Here is a 15,715-nt window from a genome sequence, read left to right as displayed (position 1 = left end):
TTATACATAAACACTGGTATTGGCGCTGGATCTGGTTCAGGTTTTAATTTGTACTTTACACAGGAGCTATCCATGAACCCATTTTAGAGACCGCATTCAGCACTTTGGATAGTTCCTTCCAAGTTCATTTGAAAAACCCAGGGCAGTTTCATCAGTCTGCTGTCTCAGATGGTAAACTGAAATGGAAAATGCACTTGTTGGGAAGCCTTATGTTGATATTCCCAAATCCTGTGATGACCAGAAGGCCCATGACCCGTTGTATCGTAAAATGCCAAAGCAACGTTCCATTTCAGAATGGTTACCGAGATAAAACAGTATTTCATTGACACTGCACTTCTCCATACCAAAGATGGGGAATTTATGGTCCAATTCCCCGTCAGCCCCTGCCATTCTGATTAATGGGAACATATTCGGGATAGCACAATGAAATACAATATAAACTTTACAAAAGAGTGATACATTTATTGGCCAATCAAAATTTTTGCTGGCCAATAAATTTATCACTTTTGTGGGTTTTTGTTTTGTAGTACTGTTAAGGATAAGAGATAATTGAAGTAAACCCAAGGTGAAGGACAATGTGGCACATCCACCTCTATTCCATGTACAAAACCTGTGTTGAAATAAAGTAATTTTTTTGCTGATGGGACTTCATTCTCCATTGCACCAGAAACCTGAAGACTAGCTTGATCCCTTGATAATCCCACAACATTGGGCAGACTGTCGGGGGCTCATGGGGGACTAGAATCTAGCATCTTCTGGACAGCCACGCTAAAAGTGTTCTACCTTGTTAAATTGTTTAATGTGCTTTTAGTTTGTGTATCTGGGGGGTTGGTCAGGTTGATCTTCTTCTATGAAGCACTAAGATTTTTTGATAGATGGCTGGATATAACTAGTTTAATACACAAATCAATTGCTTCTAGTTTGGAGGCAGCTGACAGCAAATTTACTGTTCTGTCCTACCATTGTCCTCTCTTTGCCTCTCTCAACATACATAACCCCTTGGGATAACGGGAATAGTAATGTATCAATATCTTTTTTGGGGGAGAGAAGTTTCCTACATGAACCAGACACTTAACTATGAACAAATCCTCACTGAATTTAGTGGGAATTACTTTTGCATAAATATGTATAAAATAGTGATATTTTTAAATAAATAAAGCATGAATGCACCAATGACTCAGTGTACTTTGTTGGGTGGAGGAAGAGACCGTTTAACTGTGTGAAAAAAGTACCATTGGCCAGTTGGCTGAAAAGTTAAAAAAATATTTATTGATACTAAAACAATGAATTGGAAGTTATACAAAATTCTCCAGCATAACATCTTCTAGGAGGATTTCTTTAACCTGCAAAATAAATTAAAAAACAAACAGACTAGAAATCTCAAGCCTAAACTAGTATTAATGGTCAGGAATACTGTAAGATAAGACATCACACATGAGAAGCAAGCAAGCTAGTCCAGTCAGGGAAAACAAGCAAACCCCAAAATGCAGCAGTAAGTGCCCCAAGAAAAATCAATGGGGCAGACGTTGCTTTCAACCTTGTTTAATATTCTGGCTGGAAAGTCTGTCCCACTTGAACAAAGAACCTAAGCTTTCCCAGGGTAATAACATCTCCAACTTTTGTTCGCTTAGGACAAAAGCAAAGAAACAGCTCTAGTTAAAGCAATTAGAAAATGTCATACAAGAACTATTTGGCTTTCTTAAAATTAAACACACAGTGATTGACACACATTACAAGAAGCACTGAACCAATATTCACAAGTTTCCTTCTTGTGAAAGCCATTTCTTCTGAACTCACAATTGAGTACACATTTGTGTATTAATGGTGTATCAAAACACTGCAACATAAAGTAACTCTTATGTATGTATTTGGTACTGTAGGTGCAACTTTTAGCAAGTGGAACATACTTGGGCTCTTCTAGCAACCAATGTATAGGAGCAAATAAGTTTCTTCAAGGAAAAATCAATTTGATACATAAATATTGTAGCACTATTTGGCAATTTTCAAAGGTTGGGAAAAGTAACACCAACACTTTAAATAAAATTTTGCCATGCCAGAAATGCAATCAGCACCAAAGTTAATAACAAAGTGAAACGGTAAGCTTTGAATACTAACTGTAACAAATGAAGAACATAGCATCACTTTGAAAAACAACAGATTCAATTTAAATTGCCATATTTTCAGTATTTTTAAACTTTTGATCCAATTGTGCATCAAACAACTAATAAAGTTTATCCAAGTTGTCAGAGGAGTGGGCTATCTTACTGGTTATATATAGGTAAGGCAGTTCCAGGATAACAAACTTTGGAATTGAAAGAACTGATTAACAGAAAGGCACCACATTAGGGCTTCTATATAAGGGGGAAAGAGCAACAGGCCTTTCATTTGTTCAGGCAATATAAAGATGCCTGTCACCAAATGGCACTGACTGAAGGGCAGAAGCAAGAATCCCAAGGAAGCTATACAAAGGTTTGAAAAAAGGAAGAAAAGTCCCTCAACAAATGTGAACCACTGTATATTTAAATTATAGTTGCAGAAAGAAAATCTACAAAACTGACATATGAACTGGTTAGGCACCTGGAAAGATGAAAAGAAGAACAGAAAGCTCCAGGGTCAAATGGAATGTACTTGTCAAACCTTGCAACACTGTAAGAGCAACAATATACAGAAAACTAAGGTGTTTTACATTTGTAATAACAACACTGCTGGGTAGAAGTAGAATTAGTTTCTATTCCCGATATCTCAGCTGTAGCAATGGACCCCCATTGAAGGGGATCCTATTAACCCACTTGTGACCAAACTGGAAGGAGGCTCCACCATGAAAGCTGATAACTTCAACAACAAATCAGAAGGTTGGCCAATCTATCAGATCTCTGCAACTCATATACTACAAGTATGATCAGATAGTGTGGAGTTTCATCTTCTTATTCTGCTTCAGAATCTTGGCCCTTTTCCATTAGAGCTTTGAGAGCTAGCTACTGACAGCAAAAAGATCAAACAATCGCAAATCAGTGCTTGCCAAACTAGAAAAGCAAGTCAGATGTTGTCATTGCAACATGTTTTGCAACACACATGGGATGTGCAGAAGGCACACTGTAGAACAGTGGTTCCCAACCGCTGGTCCTCCAGGTGTTTTGAACTTCAGCTCCTACAATTCCTAATAAGCTGGCTGGGATTTCTGGGAGTTGAAGTCCAAAACAACTGGAGGACCAAATGTTGGGAATTACTGCTGTAGAAGAAGGAATCACCATTTACAAAGGCCAAATAATACCTGATGCAGAACATAAAAAAACAACCCTCCCTTACTACAAAAGTCAGACCAGCCAATTCCACATCAAAAAATACAACTGGAACAGCATCTAGGCTATGCAAGCCTGAACTTGACAGGCTTTGCCAGCAGCTTTTAAATTGCTAGCCAGTGGAAGTACTCCAGTTTTCCAAGTGGAGAATTCCCTGGCTAAGCATAAATGAAACAAACTGAATTACTATTTGGCAGCCTCAAAATGAGAGAATGGTTGTGTAGGTGAAGATTATGTTAGTCTTAGAGGCTCTATTAGAAAAAATACTACCACTGAAGAAATGAGAATTCACATATACTACAGCAGACACTATTCTACAGAGCAAGCATTTAGCAGTGAGAGTGCAGAGCAAACAGAAAACGAGGAAACCAGATTGAAGAACAGTGAATACAATACAAATATAAATCCCCCAGTGATCCAATATACCAACATTCACAATAAATGCATTATTATTATATTTCTGGAGCTGGATGCTTTCATTTTGAAGTAGACTTAACAGGCCTACTTAATGTACTATATTAGAATTAGTGACAACATTGCATATATTAGTGAAAAGCAGTCTTACTTTGTTCTAGGTAAGATACCTTGGTGGTACTTTGTTATTACTATGAAATATATATATTGAGGTCCACTGATGAACTTAGTTTAGGAGATCCATTCTGTAAAATATTCTATCAACATGAAAGTCCTTTGTTTCCACCTTGGGAGAAAAAAAAGCCCTAATGCATAAATAGCTTTATCAGACTTTGGCCAGCATCCTTAGTGATAGAAATGCTCTTGTTTTCACCCAAAACTTATCCTTCAGATAGCAGTCAAACGCCTGGTAGGGTGCTGTAACTTCTTCCCATTGGGAAAGTGACTGGGGAGACAATTCAGATCATGTATGTATATATGGCTGTCCTGGGTTCCAGGGGAAAGAGAATGGATAATGCATTACACCTTTGTTTCTCTGCATTGGCCACTGAACTGAATCTGGCTGTCACTTCATGGTCTGAATTGATTTGCCTCCTCCACAATAGGAAGGAGGAACAGCAGCCTCTGCCAGGACTTGACAGTGACTGGGCAGTTAGTGAGGAGGAACATGTATGAAACTATGTGGATGGCGTTATGCTCTGATATAGGATCTTGGTCATCACCTCTTTATCAAATATGACCTGATTTAGGATTCAGATGAATCATTTGCATAGTTCCAGTTCAAATGCCAATATCCCTTATGGCTGTGTGAGCTATACAGAAACATGTCCCTTGCACCTAAAGACAACCGAAGGTTTCAAAGCATTTCCATAGGATTAATCCAGTTTACTTTCTTCTCCTACATGCTATGAGATTTAGGCCCCGCTTAGGAGTGCAATGACATCCAGGGGCCCTTTTAAACAAGGCCATTATACTGCTAGTTCTATCTTGGGATATGCAGTTTTTGATGGAGGCTTTAAGCATTTCCAGCAAAGAGGTCCTCTGTTGTCTCTGACCAAATTACAAGCTCCAGTTCCACAGGAGGCTTTGTGTCAGCTAAAGTGGAATATTGGTACTATATTTATATAGTGTAAATGGCCACTGCTAAGTTAGAAGTACTGTAAAAGTCTATCAGAACTAGATTTCTTATTCAAGATGCTAACATTTCCTTTGAGACACTGAAGCAGCACACAGACCATAGTGCCCATGATCTTTAGGCCCACTCCCTCAGACCCTGAGGCAGCATTCTCTTTAATATCACCCCACTTGCTTTTGCAAACAAGTCATACCAAATGACAAGTAAAAGTTCTCACTCCACCCACCTCTTTCTAAGTCTCCTAAATTGAAGATGAGGTTGGTTCATTGTCCCTGGAATTTACAAAGGTCATATTTGGATAGTTTGATGGAAAAATGAGGACCATTTATTTTGGTGAACACAAGTGTTACCATACTACAGAGTTGCTTTGTTTTTTCCCTGCTCCAGGTTACCAGGCACCCAGGTATCGCATTCTTTTTCCATTTCAAATAATAAAGCTAAGAGGTCCAGCTATAGCAAAACTTGGGCTATAAGTCTTTATCCAACACCCTCTGTTTTTAGTTGATATAAGCATCTAAAGCAATACCTCATGAAAAAGTCTTCAATCCCATCCCTACATACAGATGTATATGCTTCTCAGCAGCATAATAAATTGGTTCCCAAGAATTGCTCTGTAAGTTTCAGGGAGTTTCCAGAGAGAAAACAAGCAGAAACTCAAAACAAATGTGGCCAGTAATTACATAACCTCCCAGTAAAGTTACTACCTAATAGCACCTAGCTTATACAAAGCAGTAGCACCTGGGTTTTCTTTTCTTTTCTGACATCCAAGGCAACCATCAGGTAGAGTCAATGAGAGAAAGAGAGAGAGAAAGATAGAAGATTGATATCTCCTGCATGCCTTAGAACTCAGTAATGTCTAAGATTGAAAAAGCCAACACTGGTTGGAGATTCCTTGACAGTCACTGTGATCAGGTTAGCTGTCACATCTGTGACAAAGACATGTTCAATGAGGCTGCGAGTGGGCTTCCAGTCTTGGCTAGTCTGGATGGAGACAGACATGTTCTGGCCTGCTCCAGGGAAAGAAGACGAATCTCTGTCTGAATCAGAGCTGGTCTCCTCTTCTCCGGTGCTTATTTCTGACAGGGCTGAAGTCTTATGGTTCTCTGCTGTGGGACATCCCTCTTTCACACAAGGAGGGCGGCTTTTGGTTGTCAAATCCTTTTCATCAGTGGCTGTACTCTGTGAAGCCTTCTCACTTTTGCGAGACGCAGTGTCCATTGATGGTGCCCCTGCACTGGCAATATTTGGGCCACAGCCACCAGCCCCGCTGCCCTTGACCACACCTATGTTTGTTGCTAGAGTGCCACCTGCACTTTTGGTAACAGTTCCACAACCATGGCGAGGAAGATTGCTACTGCCAGTGGAATTTGGCCCATTTTTCACACTCTGTAGATTTAAAGCTTGGAGGTTGAGTTCCTGTTTGGAGGAAGCTGACTGACTCCCAGCAAGAACCTTGTTGCCATTGTGCAAATTCTGAGCACTACCTCCATACCCTGTTTTCTGTTCCCCCAATGTACTGCTGCCATTGGGCCTCTTAGTCACTTTGGATCCTTGCATGGTCAACTCCAGATCCCCAGCTCCTTTCTGGTTTTTTAGTTTTAAGTCAAGTCCCAGGCCACTTTTGCAGGACATGGCTGACTTAAGGGCCAGCCTCCCTACTGCAGAGGCATCCGCCGAACTCTGGTTCTGTGACATTCTGCTCATGTAATGCACAATGGAGCTTTGCCAGCTGATACCACAGCTTGGACTTCCAGGGGAGGCATTCTTCACAATGCTAGAGAGATTGTCAGCAGAAGATGGTCCTGAACAAAACCCACCAAATGCCCCTTGAGCTTCCTTCATGTGGGATTTAAGCATGGCAATGCCGGAAGTCTGAGCGCTATGTTGTGGTGGTATCTTGCTCATCAGTTTGGGTCCTCCTCCCCTTCCCATGTCTTTCTGATTTGTTTTAAGTACCTTTGTTAGGTTGACAGTCCGCTTGGCTGCCTTCTGCTCTGGAGGCAGCGGTTTCCGCCCACGCTTCTTTCTCACAGGGTCCTTGTTCTCAGGTTTGGCCACCAGAATCTGAGCTTTCTTCTGAGGCACTGGGTGACTCTCTCTGCTCCGTTGAGCTCTTTTTGTCTCCAGATCACTTTCATCTTCTTCCTCAGAAGAAGAAGATGAAGAGGAGGTTGAGGAGGAAGAGCTGCTGGATTTGCTCTTTGAAGGTACCTCTGGTTCCTTAAAAGAAGCAAGAAAACATGTAAATAAACAAAAAGTGAGTGTAACATCACAAATAAACAAAAAGTGAGTGTAATGAGCTGCTTTCTCAGCAACACTGTTGAGTGATGAGTTATTAAATCTATTACATTACAATGACTTACAACTATAACAGAAAACTCATTATATATAGTTCACTGCTAACTTCTGCTATTATAGACAGCTTCAGCTGCTCTTCCATGGCAAATTAACCGCTACATTTTATGGATGACATTAACTTAAGTAGGGATGGATAATTTCACTAGGTCTATGAGCCAGTTTTCTGTCTTTGGAACCCTCTGTGCAATATGACAAAAATAGAAGAACAAAAGCAAATCATAAATAGCCAACAGTCTGCTTCTGGATTTTTAAGTATAATCTATTTAAAAACCTATTAAACAGCATATATTTTGGTGGTGGTCCCAAAACATAATTAAAAAGCAATCACCAGGTCATGTGGGCTTTCAAAAGCAACCCCCTTTTTCACTTCCCAAAAGATGATTTGGAAGTGCCATGGGGATACTGGAAGACACAGAAAGAGCACTGGAGGACTGTATGTATTTCCATCAACTGCCCCAAAAACATAATTACTTACCACATTTTTTCTAGGTCTGCCTCTGGGTCGTTTGCCTTTCTTCCGATTCTGTACTTCTTTCTCATGTTCTCTGAAAACAAACCAACCATCAATTTCATATATCACATTTTCTCCTTCATCAGATGTCTTGTTTTCCATTGTCACACAATTTCACACTTTGCTCTTTCACGTCTTTTTCTGGTTGCCTGTGACCATCTCGCTATACAAAAGTCAAAATATGTATGTATGTTTGTACCACAAAGGCTCCTGCGTGACTTGCAGGATCTGAACCAAACTTGGCACGCATAACCTTCATTACCCACCTGAAAATAATTGATGTGCTTCAATTGGAATACAAGCCCTGTTTGGGGAAGGGGCCCTGAAAAAGTAAAACTGGTAGTATATAGCTAGAAGGAATTAGCTATTGGCCTATAGGTATATGTATACAGCATTCAGATGCCATCACGAGACAGCAGTATATACAGTAGACAGCATTAGCTATTGGCAATCAGAATAATGCCTGCACCATGAGGCCCACAACAAAGCCCTGAAAGCCACAGTTGGGACATCTACCCCATAAGGAAGTAAACAATTTAATTATTTTTATTTTGGAAGAGGTGTGTGTGTGTGTGTCTGCACTTGCTCTGTGGCTGAGAGATTGAGACTTCCAAGAAAAGGCTGGATGAAGGAAAACAAAGGAAAGGGGAAAGGAATGAGGGAAGGGGTGGAAAGAAAGAAAGAAGGGGGGGGGGAGAGAAAGGAAGCAAAAAAGTGACTGGGGATGGGAGAAAAAGAAGGAAGGCAAAAGGAAGACAAAAGAAAAAGAGGAAAGCTCTATGAGGGAAAGGAAGGAAGAAAAGAGGGACAGGGTGAATGAATTCCATTTTCTGTATTTATTATATTGCACTCATTATATTATTTATGTTGTAAGCTGCCCCAAGTCCCCTGGGGAAAGGGGACGGGATATAAATAAACTTTATTATTATTATTATTGAGGGAAAGGGAGGAAGAAAATAAAGAGTCACAAACAAAATGTAAATCCAGGCAATTCTGGGTACATATGCTAGTAGTATGTAAATTGAGATAAATCAATTTACCAAAATAAATGTAGGAAGCTTGCTTATTTCTTTAGTGAATGGGATTACACTGAACTACAGAGTCATCTCTCATTCTGTAGTATTCCCTGACCTCTCTCTCTCCACCCTAGTCTTCTGGCTTGCTCTGTTGCTATGCAGTGGATATGCTACTTCGATTTACTCCTTGGTGCATTTTGCCACATTTTCCTACTATTACCTAGTCCATGTGTACAGAAGCAGATGCTTCCCTCTATTTTTGCCTTTTAAAACATATATTTTACCATTTTATAAGCTCAGTGCCAACTCTGGAGTTGTTTCCATGACAAAAATCTGTTTTTTTAAATGTCTGCATTAGTCTTTACAAGTAAAGGACGAGAATTTTAAATTGTAACTGTCTCAAGTCAAATCCTGAACAGAGTCTGTGAAGGATAAACATCTTCTAAAATATAAGAACTAAAAATAGGTATACTGTATATTGTAAACATATAAGTGATGCTAAATCAGATAAATACCCTCAAAAATGTACACAATCATGTAATTTCAAAAACTGGATTATCTGACTACAAAAGTGTGGCATATAATGGAAGCTGCAATAACATTTAACACACCTTAAAATGCAAATATTTATCTCTTTCAAAGTATATAAATAGCTTAAAACACAGAAAAAAGGCACAAAAGACAAATTCCTTTAAAATAACATATTAAGACTAGTAATTTTCTTCACTCAATCAGTGATAGATCACTGTTGTTGATAGCTACCTAAATGTTGGGTGGTACTGAAATATCAACCATTCTGTTTCTCTCATGTGGGACACAGAGCTGCAATAAGCTCCAAAACTGAGCAGGAAGGCAAGCAGACAACAAACAATAACTTGCCAAAAGATCTACAAAGTCCAAGCATTCTTTTTTAGTTCAACCTGTACAAAACTATAGACACAAATAATAAAAACCTTGCTATTTAGGGAAAAGTAAAGGCACACACCAAACCAATGAATCAGAGGGCATGTGCTTCTCCCCATTCCACATGAATAGGAAGCCTAGATGGAGTAGGAGGAGTTCTAGCTGGATATACCAGTTAATGCCTAGGCGTAGATTTACAAACCAGTAAATTTAATTCAAATCTAGGCCACAACTTATCATGAAAAATTCAGGCTGCAACTGGGGGATGGAAAGCTGCCATGAAACATTTGAGCCAATTAGGCAGTCTGAATAAAAAACCCTAGTGCCCTAGAAGGACCAATCAAGCCTTCCACGCCTCCACTCTGCTGCCTGAAAGGCCAGCCCTGCTGGGCAGCACTCACAAAGACTTCTGCCTTGGAAGTACAGTGCGTGAAAAGAGGAAAGCACTATCATCACACAGCCCAAGCAAACTTCTTCTCCCACCCCAAGGCTGGCTGAAGCCGGATCACAACAAGATGGAAAAGGAATCTCCACATACTATCACCAAAACAACAAAAACCAAACAAACCAGTACATATGGAAATTCTAATACCTTTATTTAACAGCATGGGCTGAAACAGATCCTACAAATGCAAGACAGCATTTCATCATCCCCTAGCTCACCTATTGGGGAATGCTATGTCCTATTACCTCTGGTTGTCTAGAACCAAGAGTTTAGGGTTTATATCCAGAATCTGACAACACAAATGTGTTAGATAAAAATGTATGAGCAATGTACTCACATTCAAATATATTTTGTGAGGACAGGTTGTTCTGTGCTAAGAGTTTGCTCTCAAAGGACTCTTTCCTACATTTCTCCTCTTGTTGCATTTTCGTAATCTAAATGCACACAGCGCAAGGCCAGGAACATCCAGTCCACTGTTATACAACACATTAAAATATTGTTTCCCTGTACAGGGTTTATAAACTGATGACAGTGTTGCATGACAGAATGCTATCTTCTACAATCTACTATTTTGATGCACATAAATCAAAACTTCCACGAAATCCTGAAATCCCTCAGCAACATGACCTGAATAACCCTGCTTTCTGCTGGAGTATTCTTCAAGTAGAATGTGTTCTTTAAGTGTACTGTTCAAATACTGTACCCCACCTAGCAGCAAATCATAGCTGCCTGGAGTGGAGAGAACCAGACTACCTTAAGTCTTCTTTCCCACCATAGCCAAACAGACTTGGACACCCAAGTATTATTATAAGATTAATAAAAACATGTTAAAGATACACTGTCCTTAAGAACAAATTCATTATCTAGTTACTTTGGCTAATATCTACCAACAGGGTTCCAAACTCTGAACTTATCAAATATTTTGAATGTCACATAAATCGCAAATACTATCACACATTATCACATGGCAACATGCTCTATAGTTATGTGAGGTTTGCCATTTATATTTATTTATTATTTACTGTATTTATACCTGCCCTTCTCACCCCGAAGGGGACTCAAGAGTGGCTTACAAGTAGGCAACAATTCAATACAATTATAGATACTATAAAGGTGTCGGCCATTGTGTTAATGGTGGGAGTCATTTCTCACACTGGCATGCCTAATGTAAGAGGATGTGAATTTGGTCAGCAATTTTTTGGCTAACATTTTCCATGGTTTGTGGTGGGCTTCGTGGATAATATACCATTGAGTTTTGCAGTGGTTCAAACCATTGCTTTGCTTTAAGAGCAACAATGTGATGTTATGTGATACTTTCTGCACCCCTGCTAAAAGGATAGCATGCCTCCATGGAAGGGCTTTTCTTAAATAATGTGCAGGAAAGTAGTGGTGAGAAATAACCTACAGCTAGCAGAGTCCACTAGTGTAATTGCAAAAGTAGTAATGTTCACGAAGGTATACTTTCCCCTTAGATCTTTAATCCCATGCTTGTGAAAATAGTTATACAGAAATCTAGGGGAAGCACTTCCATTTGTTCACGTTTGGCATAGTACAGCAAGACACCAAAAATGCCAGACCTTAAAATAGACTGGTTAACTTTTGCCAGGCTTCCTTTAGCTTTCAGCTACTGTCCTAATATTTCCTAGCACAGTGCATATCCTGAACTCATAGGTAACATTTCCATAATCTTTCCTGGGTAGCTATGGCCATCTTAATGCTGTTTAGTGTCCTGGTTGAGTTATTAGTTGTGCAAAATTGCCAGAAGCTACTGCACAATGACACAGAAGAAGCAGAAACTCTTCGATTTATCATCAGGGACAATGCAGACTATAGTTCATCACTCCCTAGAACCAAATAGCAAGACACCCACCCTTTTACAGCACAGGAGCCATGGAGTCAAACAGTCAGGCACACCCCACTTCCACAACCAACAATGGCCAACAATGTTCCCAACAGTACTTGGATGCAAATGAACATCACAGAAGAGTCTGTTATAGTTTTTTCAACAAATACTCTAATTGGTCATTACTGCTGGTTAGGACAAATTGTCTATGTACACTAATTTAGATTTATATTCACCATGCCCGTTACCCAATCAGTCACACAAAGCTGCCTGCAGTATACTTTAGTTTATTCTGTGATTTTAGGCTTTCAGCTATGGATATAGCTATTGCTTGTGAGATACACACAAGCAACTAGCTAACCACTACGGAAAACAAGATGTTGTATGAGACAGACTTTTGAACTAGTCTAGTAGTGTCAATCTAACATGAATAAAAAGACAGATCATAACAAAAATATCAAAAACATCTATTTGTCTGACCAAGACATATTTTGAGCAACTTGGACAAGCATTACTAGATATTTTTGAAATTAATATAAATGGTTTTCACTGTTTTATTCAAGTCAGTAGAAATTATTGATGGTACTTAGCCAGAAATCTTATAATTTTAAGTCCTCAGACACAGCAGCCTTCCAAGAAGATTTAATTTCACTGAAATGTATGACTGACTCTTAAGACTTAATGTTGTACTCTTACCAGGTTACAAGAAGCTATTTTGAAGGATTTAGGAAGAAATAGCCAACAACTTAACACAATACAGCAATTTCGCTTTTCAAAATACTGATTCCACAAAACAATGTTGCAACTGAGAAATACAAATTATTCATAATCCACTTCAACAGATGTTTTTTCCACATGGCTCTTTCCACTCACAATTAGTGTGAATGTCATGTGCGCAACATACTTTAAGCTATGCATCTATGGTGCAGTGAATACAAGTGACACAGGCCTAGGAACAGCAAGATGGAAAATTTAAGAATATCCTATACAGTCTTATATCTGTATCTGCTACACCTATCAGGTTTGCACATTTCCTTCATGTTCAGGTACAACAGAAAGGTTGGCTAAAAGGTGACAATGAATATACTTTACTCTACTCTATATCCTGCATCCATAATCCAGCCAGCCACGCCTCCACTTGGCAATAATTGCGAACTACTCACTTTTTCTGAAAGGCCAGGAGCAGCCTGGGATCAAGAATGTTCTCTTCTGGTTCCCAGCTGTTGTGCCTATAAGAGAGTAACAGGTTACTGCAAGCACAGCCCGTTTCCTTAAAGTAAGAAGTTAAATGTTCACCACACTCTATTATAAGCCTTTACTTTAAAGCAAAACAGGTCCATTCTCAGAAAAATACAACACACTGTGTTGTTGAAGGTTTTCATGGCCGGAAACACTGCTTTGAGTTTTACGGGCTGTATGGCCATGTTCCAGAAGTTTCTATCCTGGCATCTTGCTCACATCTATGGTAGGCATCCTCAGAAGTTGTGAGGTATATTGGAAACTGGGTAAGAGAGGTTTATATATCCGTGGAAGGTCCAGGCTGGGAGAAAGAACTTTTGTCTGCTGGAGTCAAGTGCAAATGCTGCAATTCATCACCTTGATTAGCACTGAATAGCCTTGAAGCTTCAAGGCCTGGCTGATTCCTGATGGGGAAATCCTCTGTTGGGAGCTGTTAGCTGGCTTCCCTTGCCTAGTTTCCAACAACCTCACAACCTCTGAGGATGCCTGCCATAGATGTGGGCAAAATGTCAGAAGATAATGCTTCTGGAACATGCCCATATAGTCCAGAAAACTCACAGCAACCCAAGATAGTTTCTGTAGTTTTGTTCTTAAGTTAAATTTGTACGTAAGCTGGAACATGTACATTTTTAGGTGTAACTCCATCCATATATATATATATATATATATATGTGTGTGTGTGTGTGTGTGTGTGTGTGTGTGTGTGTGTGTATGTGTGCGCTTTGGGTCGCATAGGGATGGGTTAACACCCCATGGTATTTGTTTTGCTGCCTATGCTCCTGTTCAGAAAATTACTGCTGGAAAGAACTATCCTTTCACTATAAACAGCTGTAAGGGACTACAGGACAGCAGCATTGGCAGTTTAAAACTGAATGTCACCTTCTTACTCAGAGGAAATTTAAAACATTGATTAGCGAAGTGGAATTTTAGAACCTGGGATCATAAAACAGGATGTGAATTCAGTGGCCTATGACAGTGGAAAATCAATTTGCTTAATGGAAAAAGACAGGGGAGACTGGGGGGAGGGAGAAGAGGGCTTGCTTAGAAAGAAAACCTCAGATGGATTAGGAATAAACTTGAGAACACATGTGTGAGTGGCAAGGGGCTCAGGGAGTAAGAGGAGACGTCCAGCAGGGAAAGGAGAAAAGCAGAGAGAAGTCTGCTTCGCAGGAGCAGCTGCTGGTGGTGGGAAAATGGAGAAGAGGTGCCCCTCCTTTGAGGCCCTCCCTCCCTCCTTTTTTCCTGCAACATGCATCAATTGGCAGCTCAGGTTTCAGAAGACAACTCAAGAGACACCGAGGAGAGCTCTGGCCATGAGGGCCTCCTTTGGCGACTCCCCAACTGCAAAATAGCCGAGGTGAGGAGGCGCCGAGGAACCAGGAGAAGCAACCGCAAACAAGGGCGGGCGGGCGAGGGGCGGCGCGAAGGGGAAGGAAGCCACCAATTCCTGGTAAACAAAAGAAACTCCAGCGGGAGGAACCGAGGCTCTTCAGCCCGGTCCCGGTGGGTTTTGGCAACACAAAACAAACGCGCGCGCACAGCCAAGCGGGAACCAAATTAAGTTCCAAGCGCCTCCGAAGTGCAAACAACATCTGGGGGGCGGGGGGAGTTTCCCCCCTCAGTCCCAGGGCTCTGCCAGCCGCCTCCCCGCCCCTCCCTCGCCCTGTTTTCCCGAAACTCCGCGCCCGCTTGGGCCTGGCCAGCCACAGCAAGCGCAGCATCTCCCCTTCCTCTGAGGAGAAGCCCCGCCCCGGAGCCCTTCAGCCCAACGGCCGGCTGGCGCTCAGCTGCTGCCTTCATTGTCCGCACTCACTTGGACGACCAGCCCCTCCACTTCACCAAATACTCCAGCTTGCCCTGTGGAAGGGAAAAGAGAGGGAGAGGGAGGGAGGAAGCGGGGGGTTAGCCTGAGGCGAGGCGGCCACGGCTGGCTCTTCTTGCCCCCCCCCCCCCAACCCGCCCCGAAGTCTCTTCTTTCCTTCCCTCTTCGCCCACCTTGCGGAGCCGCTTGCTGAGGATGCACTCGGCGGCGAAGACCTGCTCGCCCACGCTGCTCAGCTCCTCCATGGCGCCTTCGGTGCCTTCCTCCTTCTCCTCCTCCTCCGACTTGCTCGTAGCGGAGCCAGCGTTGTGCCTCCTCAAGGCGAGAAAAGGCCCCCCGAGCGAAGGCGGAGAGAGAGAGAGAGAGAAAGCGCGCGCGTGTCCTCGCCTCCTCCTCTTCTCTGCTCGACTGCCGGCGCGCGCGCCCGCCCACGCACGCGCCCAATGCGCCGCGCGCAGCCGGGCCCCGCCTTCACGCGCCCTGCTCGGGGGCTCCCCAAATTCCCAAGGAGCCAATGGGAAGCCGGGGAGGCGTGGCCTGGGAGCTGCTGCCGGAGAAAAGGGAGCACTATTGTCTGGCGCGAGGCGGCCTCTTCCTGCGTCCGGGGATCGGGGCCCTTCTGGCAGGTTCCGCTTTGGAGAAAAAACGCTTCTTTGTGTCGCGCCTGTCCTGTGCGGCCGCCCAAAGGAAACTCATAAAACTGGGATCACAACGAACGGCTCCCTAAATG

The 15,715-nt window shown here is 41.8% G+C and overlaps 1 protein-coding gene across 1 annotated transcript; it reads right to left on the bottom strand.

Annotated features, from left to right (window-relative positions):
- Positions 1 to 1,247: 1,247 nt before the first annotated feature.
- On the bottom strand, positions 1,248 to 15,422 carry cbx2 (chromobox 2). The gene is made up of 5 exons (XM_003217118.4): positions 15,159 to 15,422; positions 14,977 to 15,020; positions 13,088 to 13,153; positions 7,682 to 7,751; positions 1,248 to 7,068 (listed from the first exon to the last, which is right to left on the bottom strand). The coding sequence occupies exons 1-5, from the start codon at positions 15,228 to 15,230 to the stop codon at positions 5,695 to 5,697; spliced, it is 1,626 nt and encodes a 541-aa protein (XP_003217166.1). The 5' UTR covers positions 15,231 to 15,422; the 3' UTR covers positions 1,248 to 5,694.
- Positions 15,423 to 15,715: the final 293 nt, after the last annotated feature.

The sequence above is a fragment of the Anolis carolinensis genome, chromosome 2, assembly GCF_035594765.1.
Source record: "Anolis carolinensis isolate JA03-04 chromosome 2, rAnoCar3.1.pri, whole genome shotgun sequence".
Taxonomy (NCBI): domain Eukaryota; kingdom Metazoa; phylum Chordata; class Lepidosauria; order Squamata; family Dactyloidae; genus Anolis; species Anolis carolinensis.
The sequence above is the reverse complement of the archived record's forward strand: the minus strand, read 5'-3'. Positions and strand labels throughout refer to the sequence as shown.

Bases quoted from the DNA above. Each gene is read 5' to 3' on its own strand.
- cbx2 (XM_003217118.4), bottom strand. From the start codon at position 15,230: ATGGAGGAGCTGAGCAGCGTGGGCGAGCAGGTCTTCGCCGCCGAGTGC. The intron at 15,021-15,158 runs GTGGGCGAAGAG...TCCCTTCCACAG, and splicing joins TCAGCAAGCGGCTCCGCAAG to GGCAAGCTGGAGTATTTGGT. The intron at 7,752-13,087 runs GTGAGTAGTTCG...GTTTGTTTTCAG, and splicing joins CTCCTGGCCTTTCAGAAAAA to AGAACATGAGAAAGAAGTAC.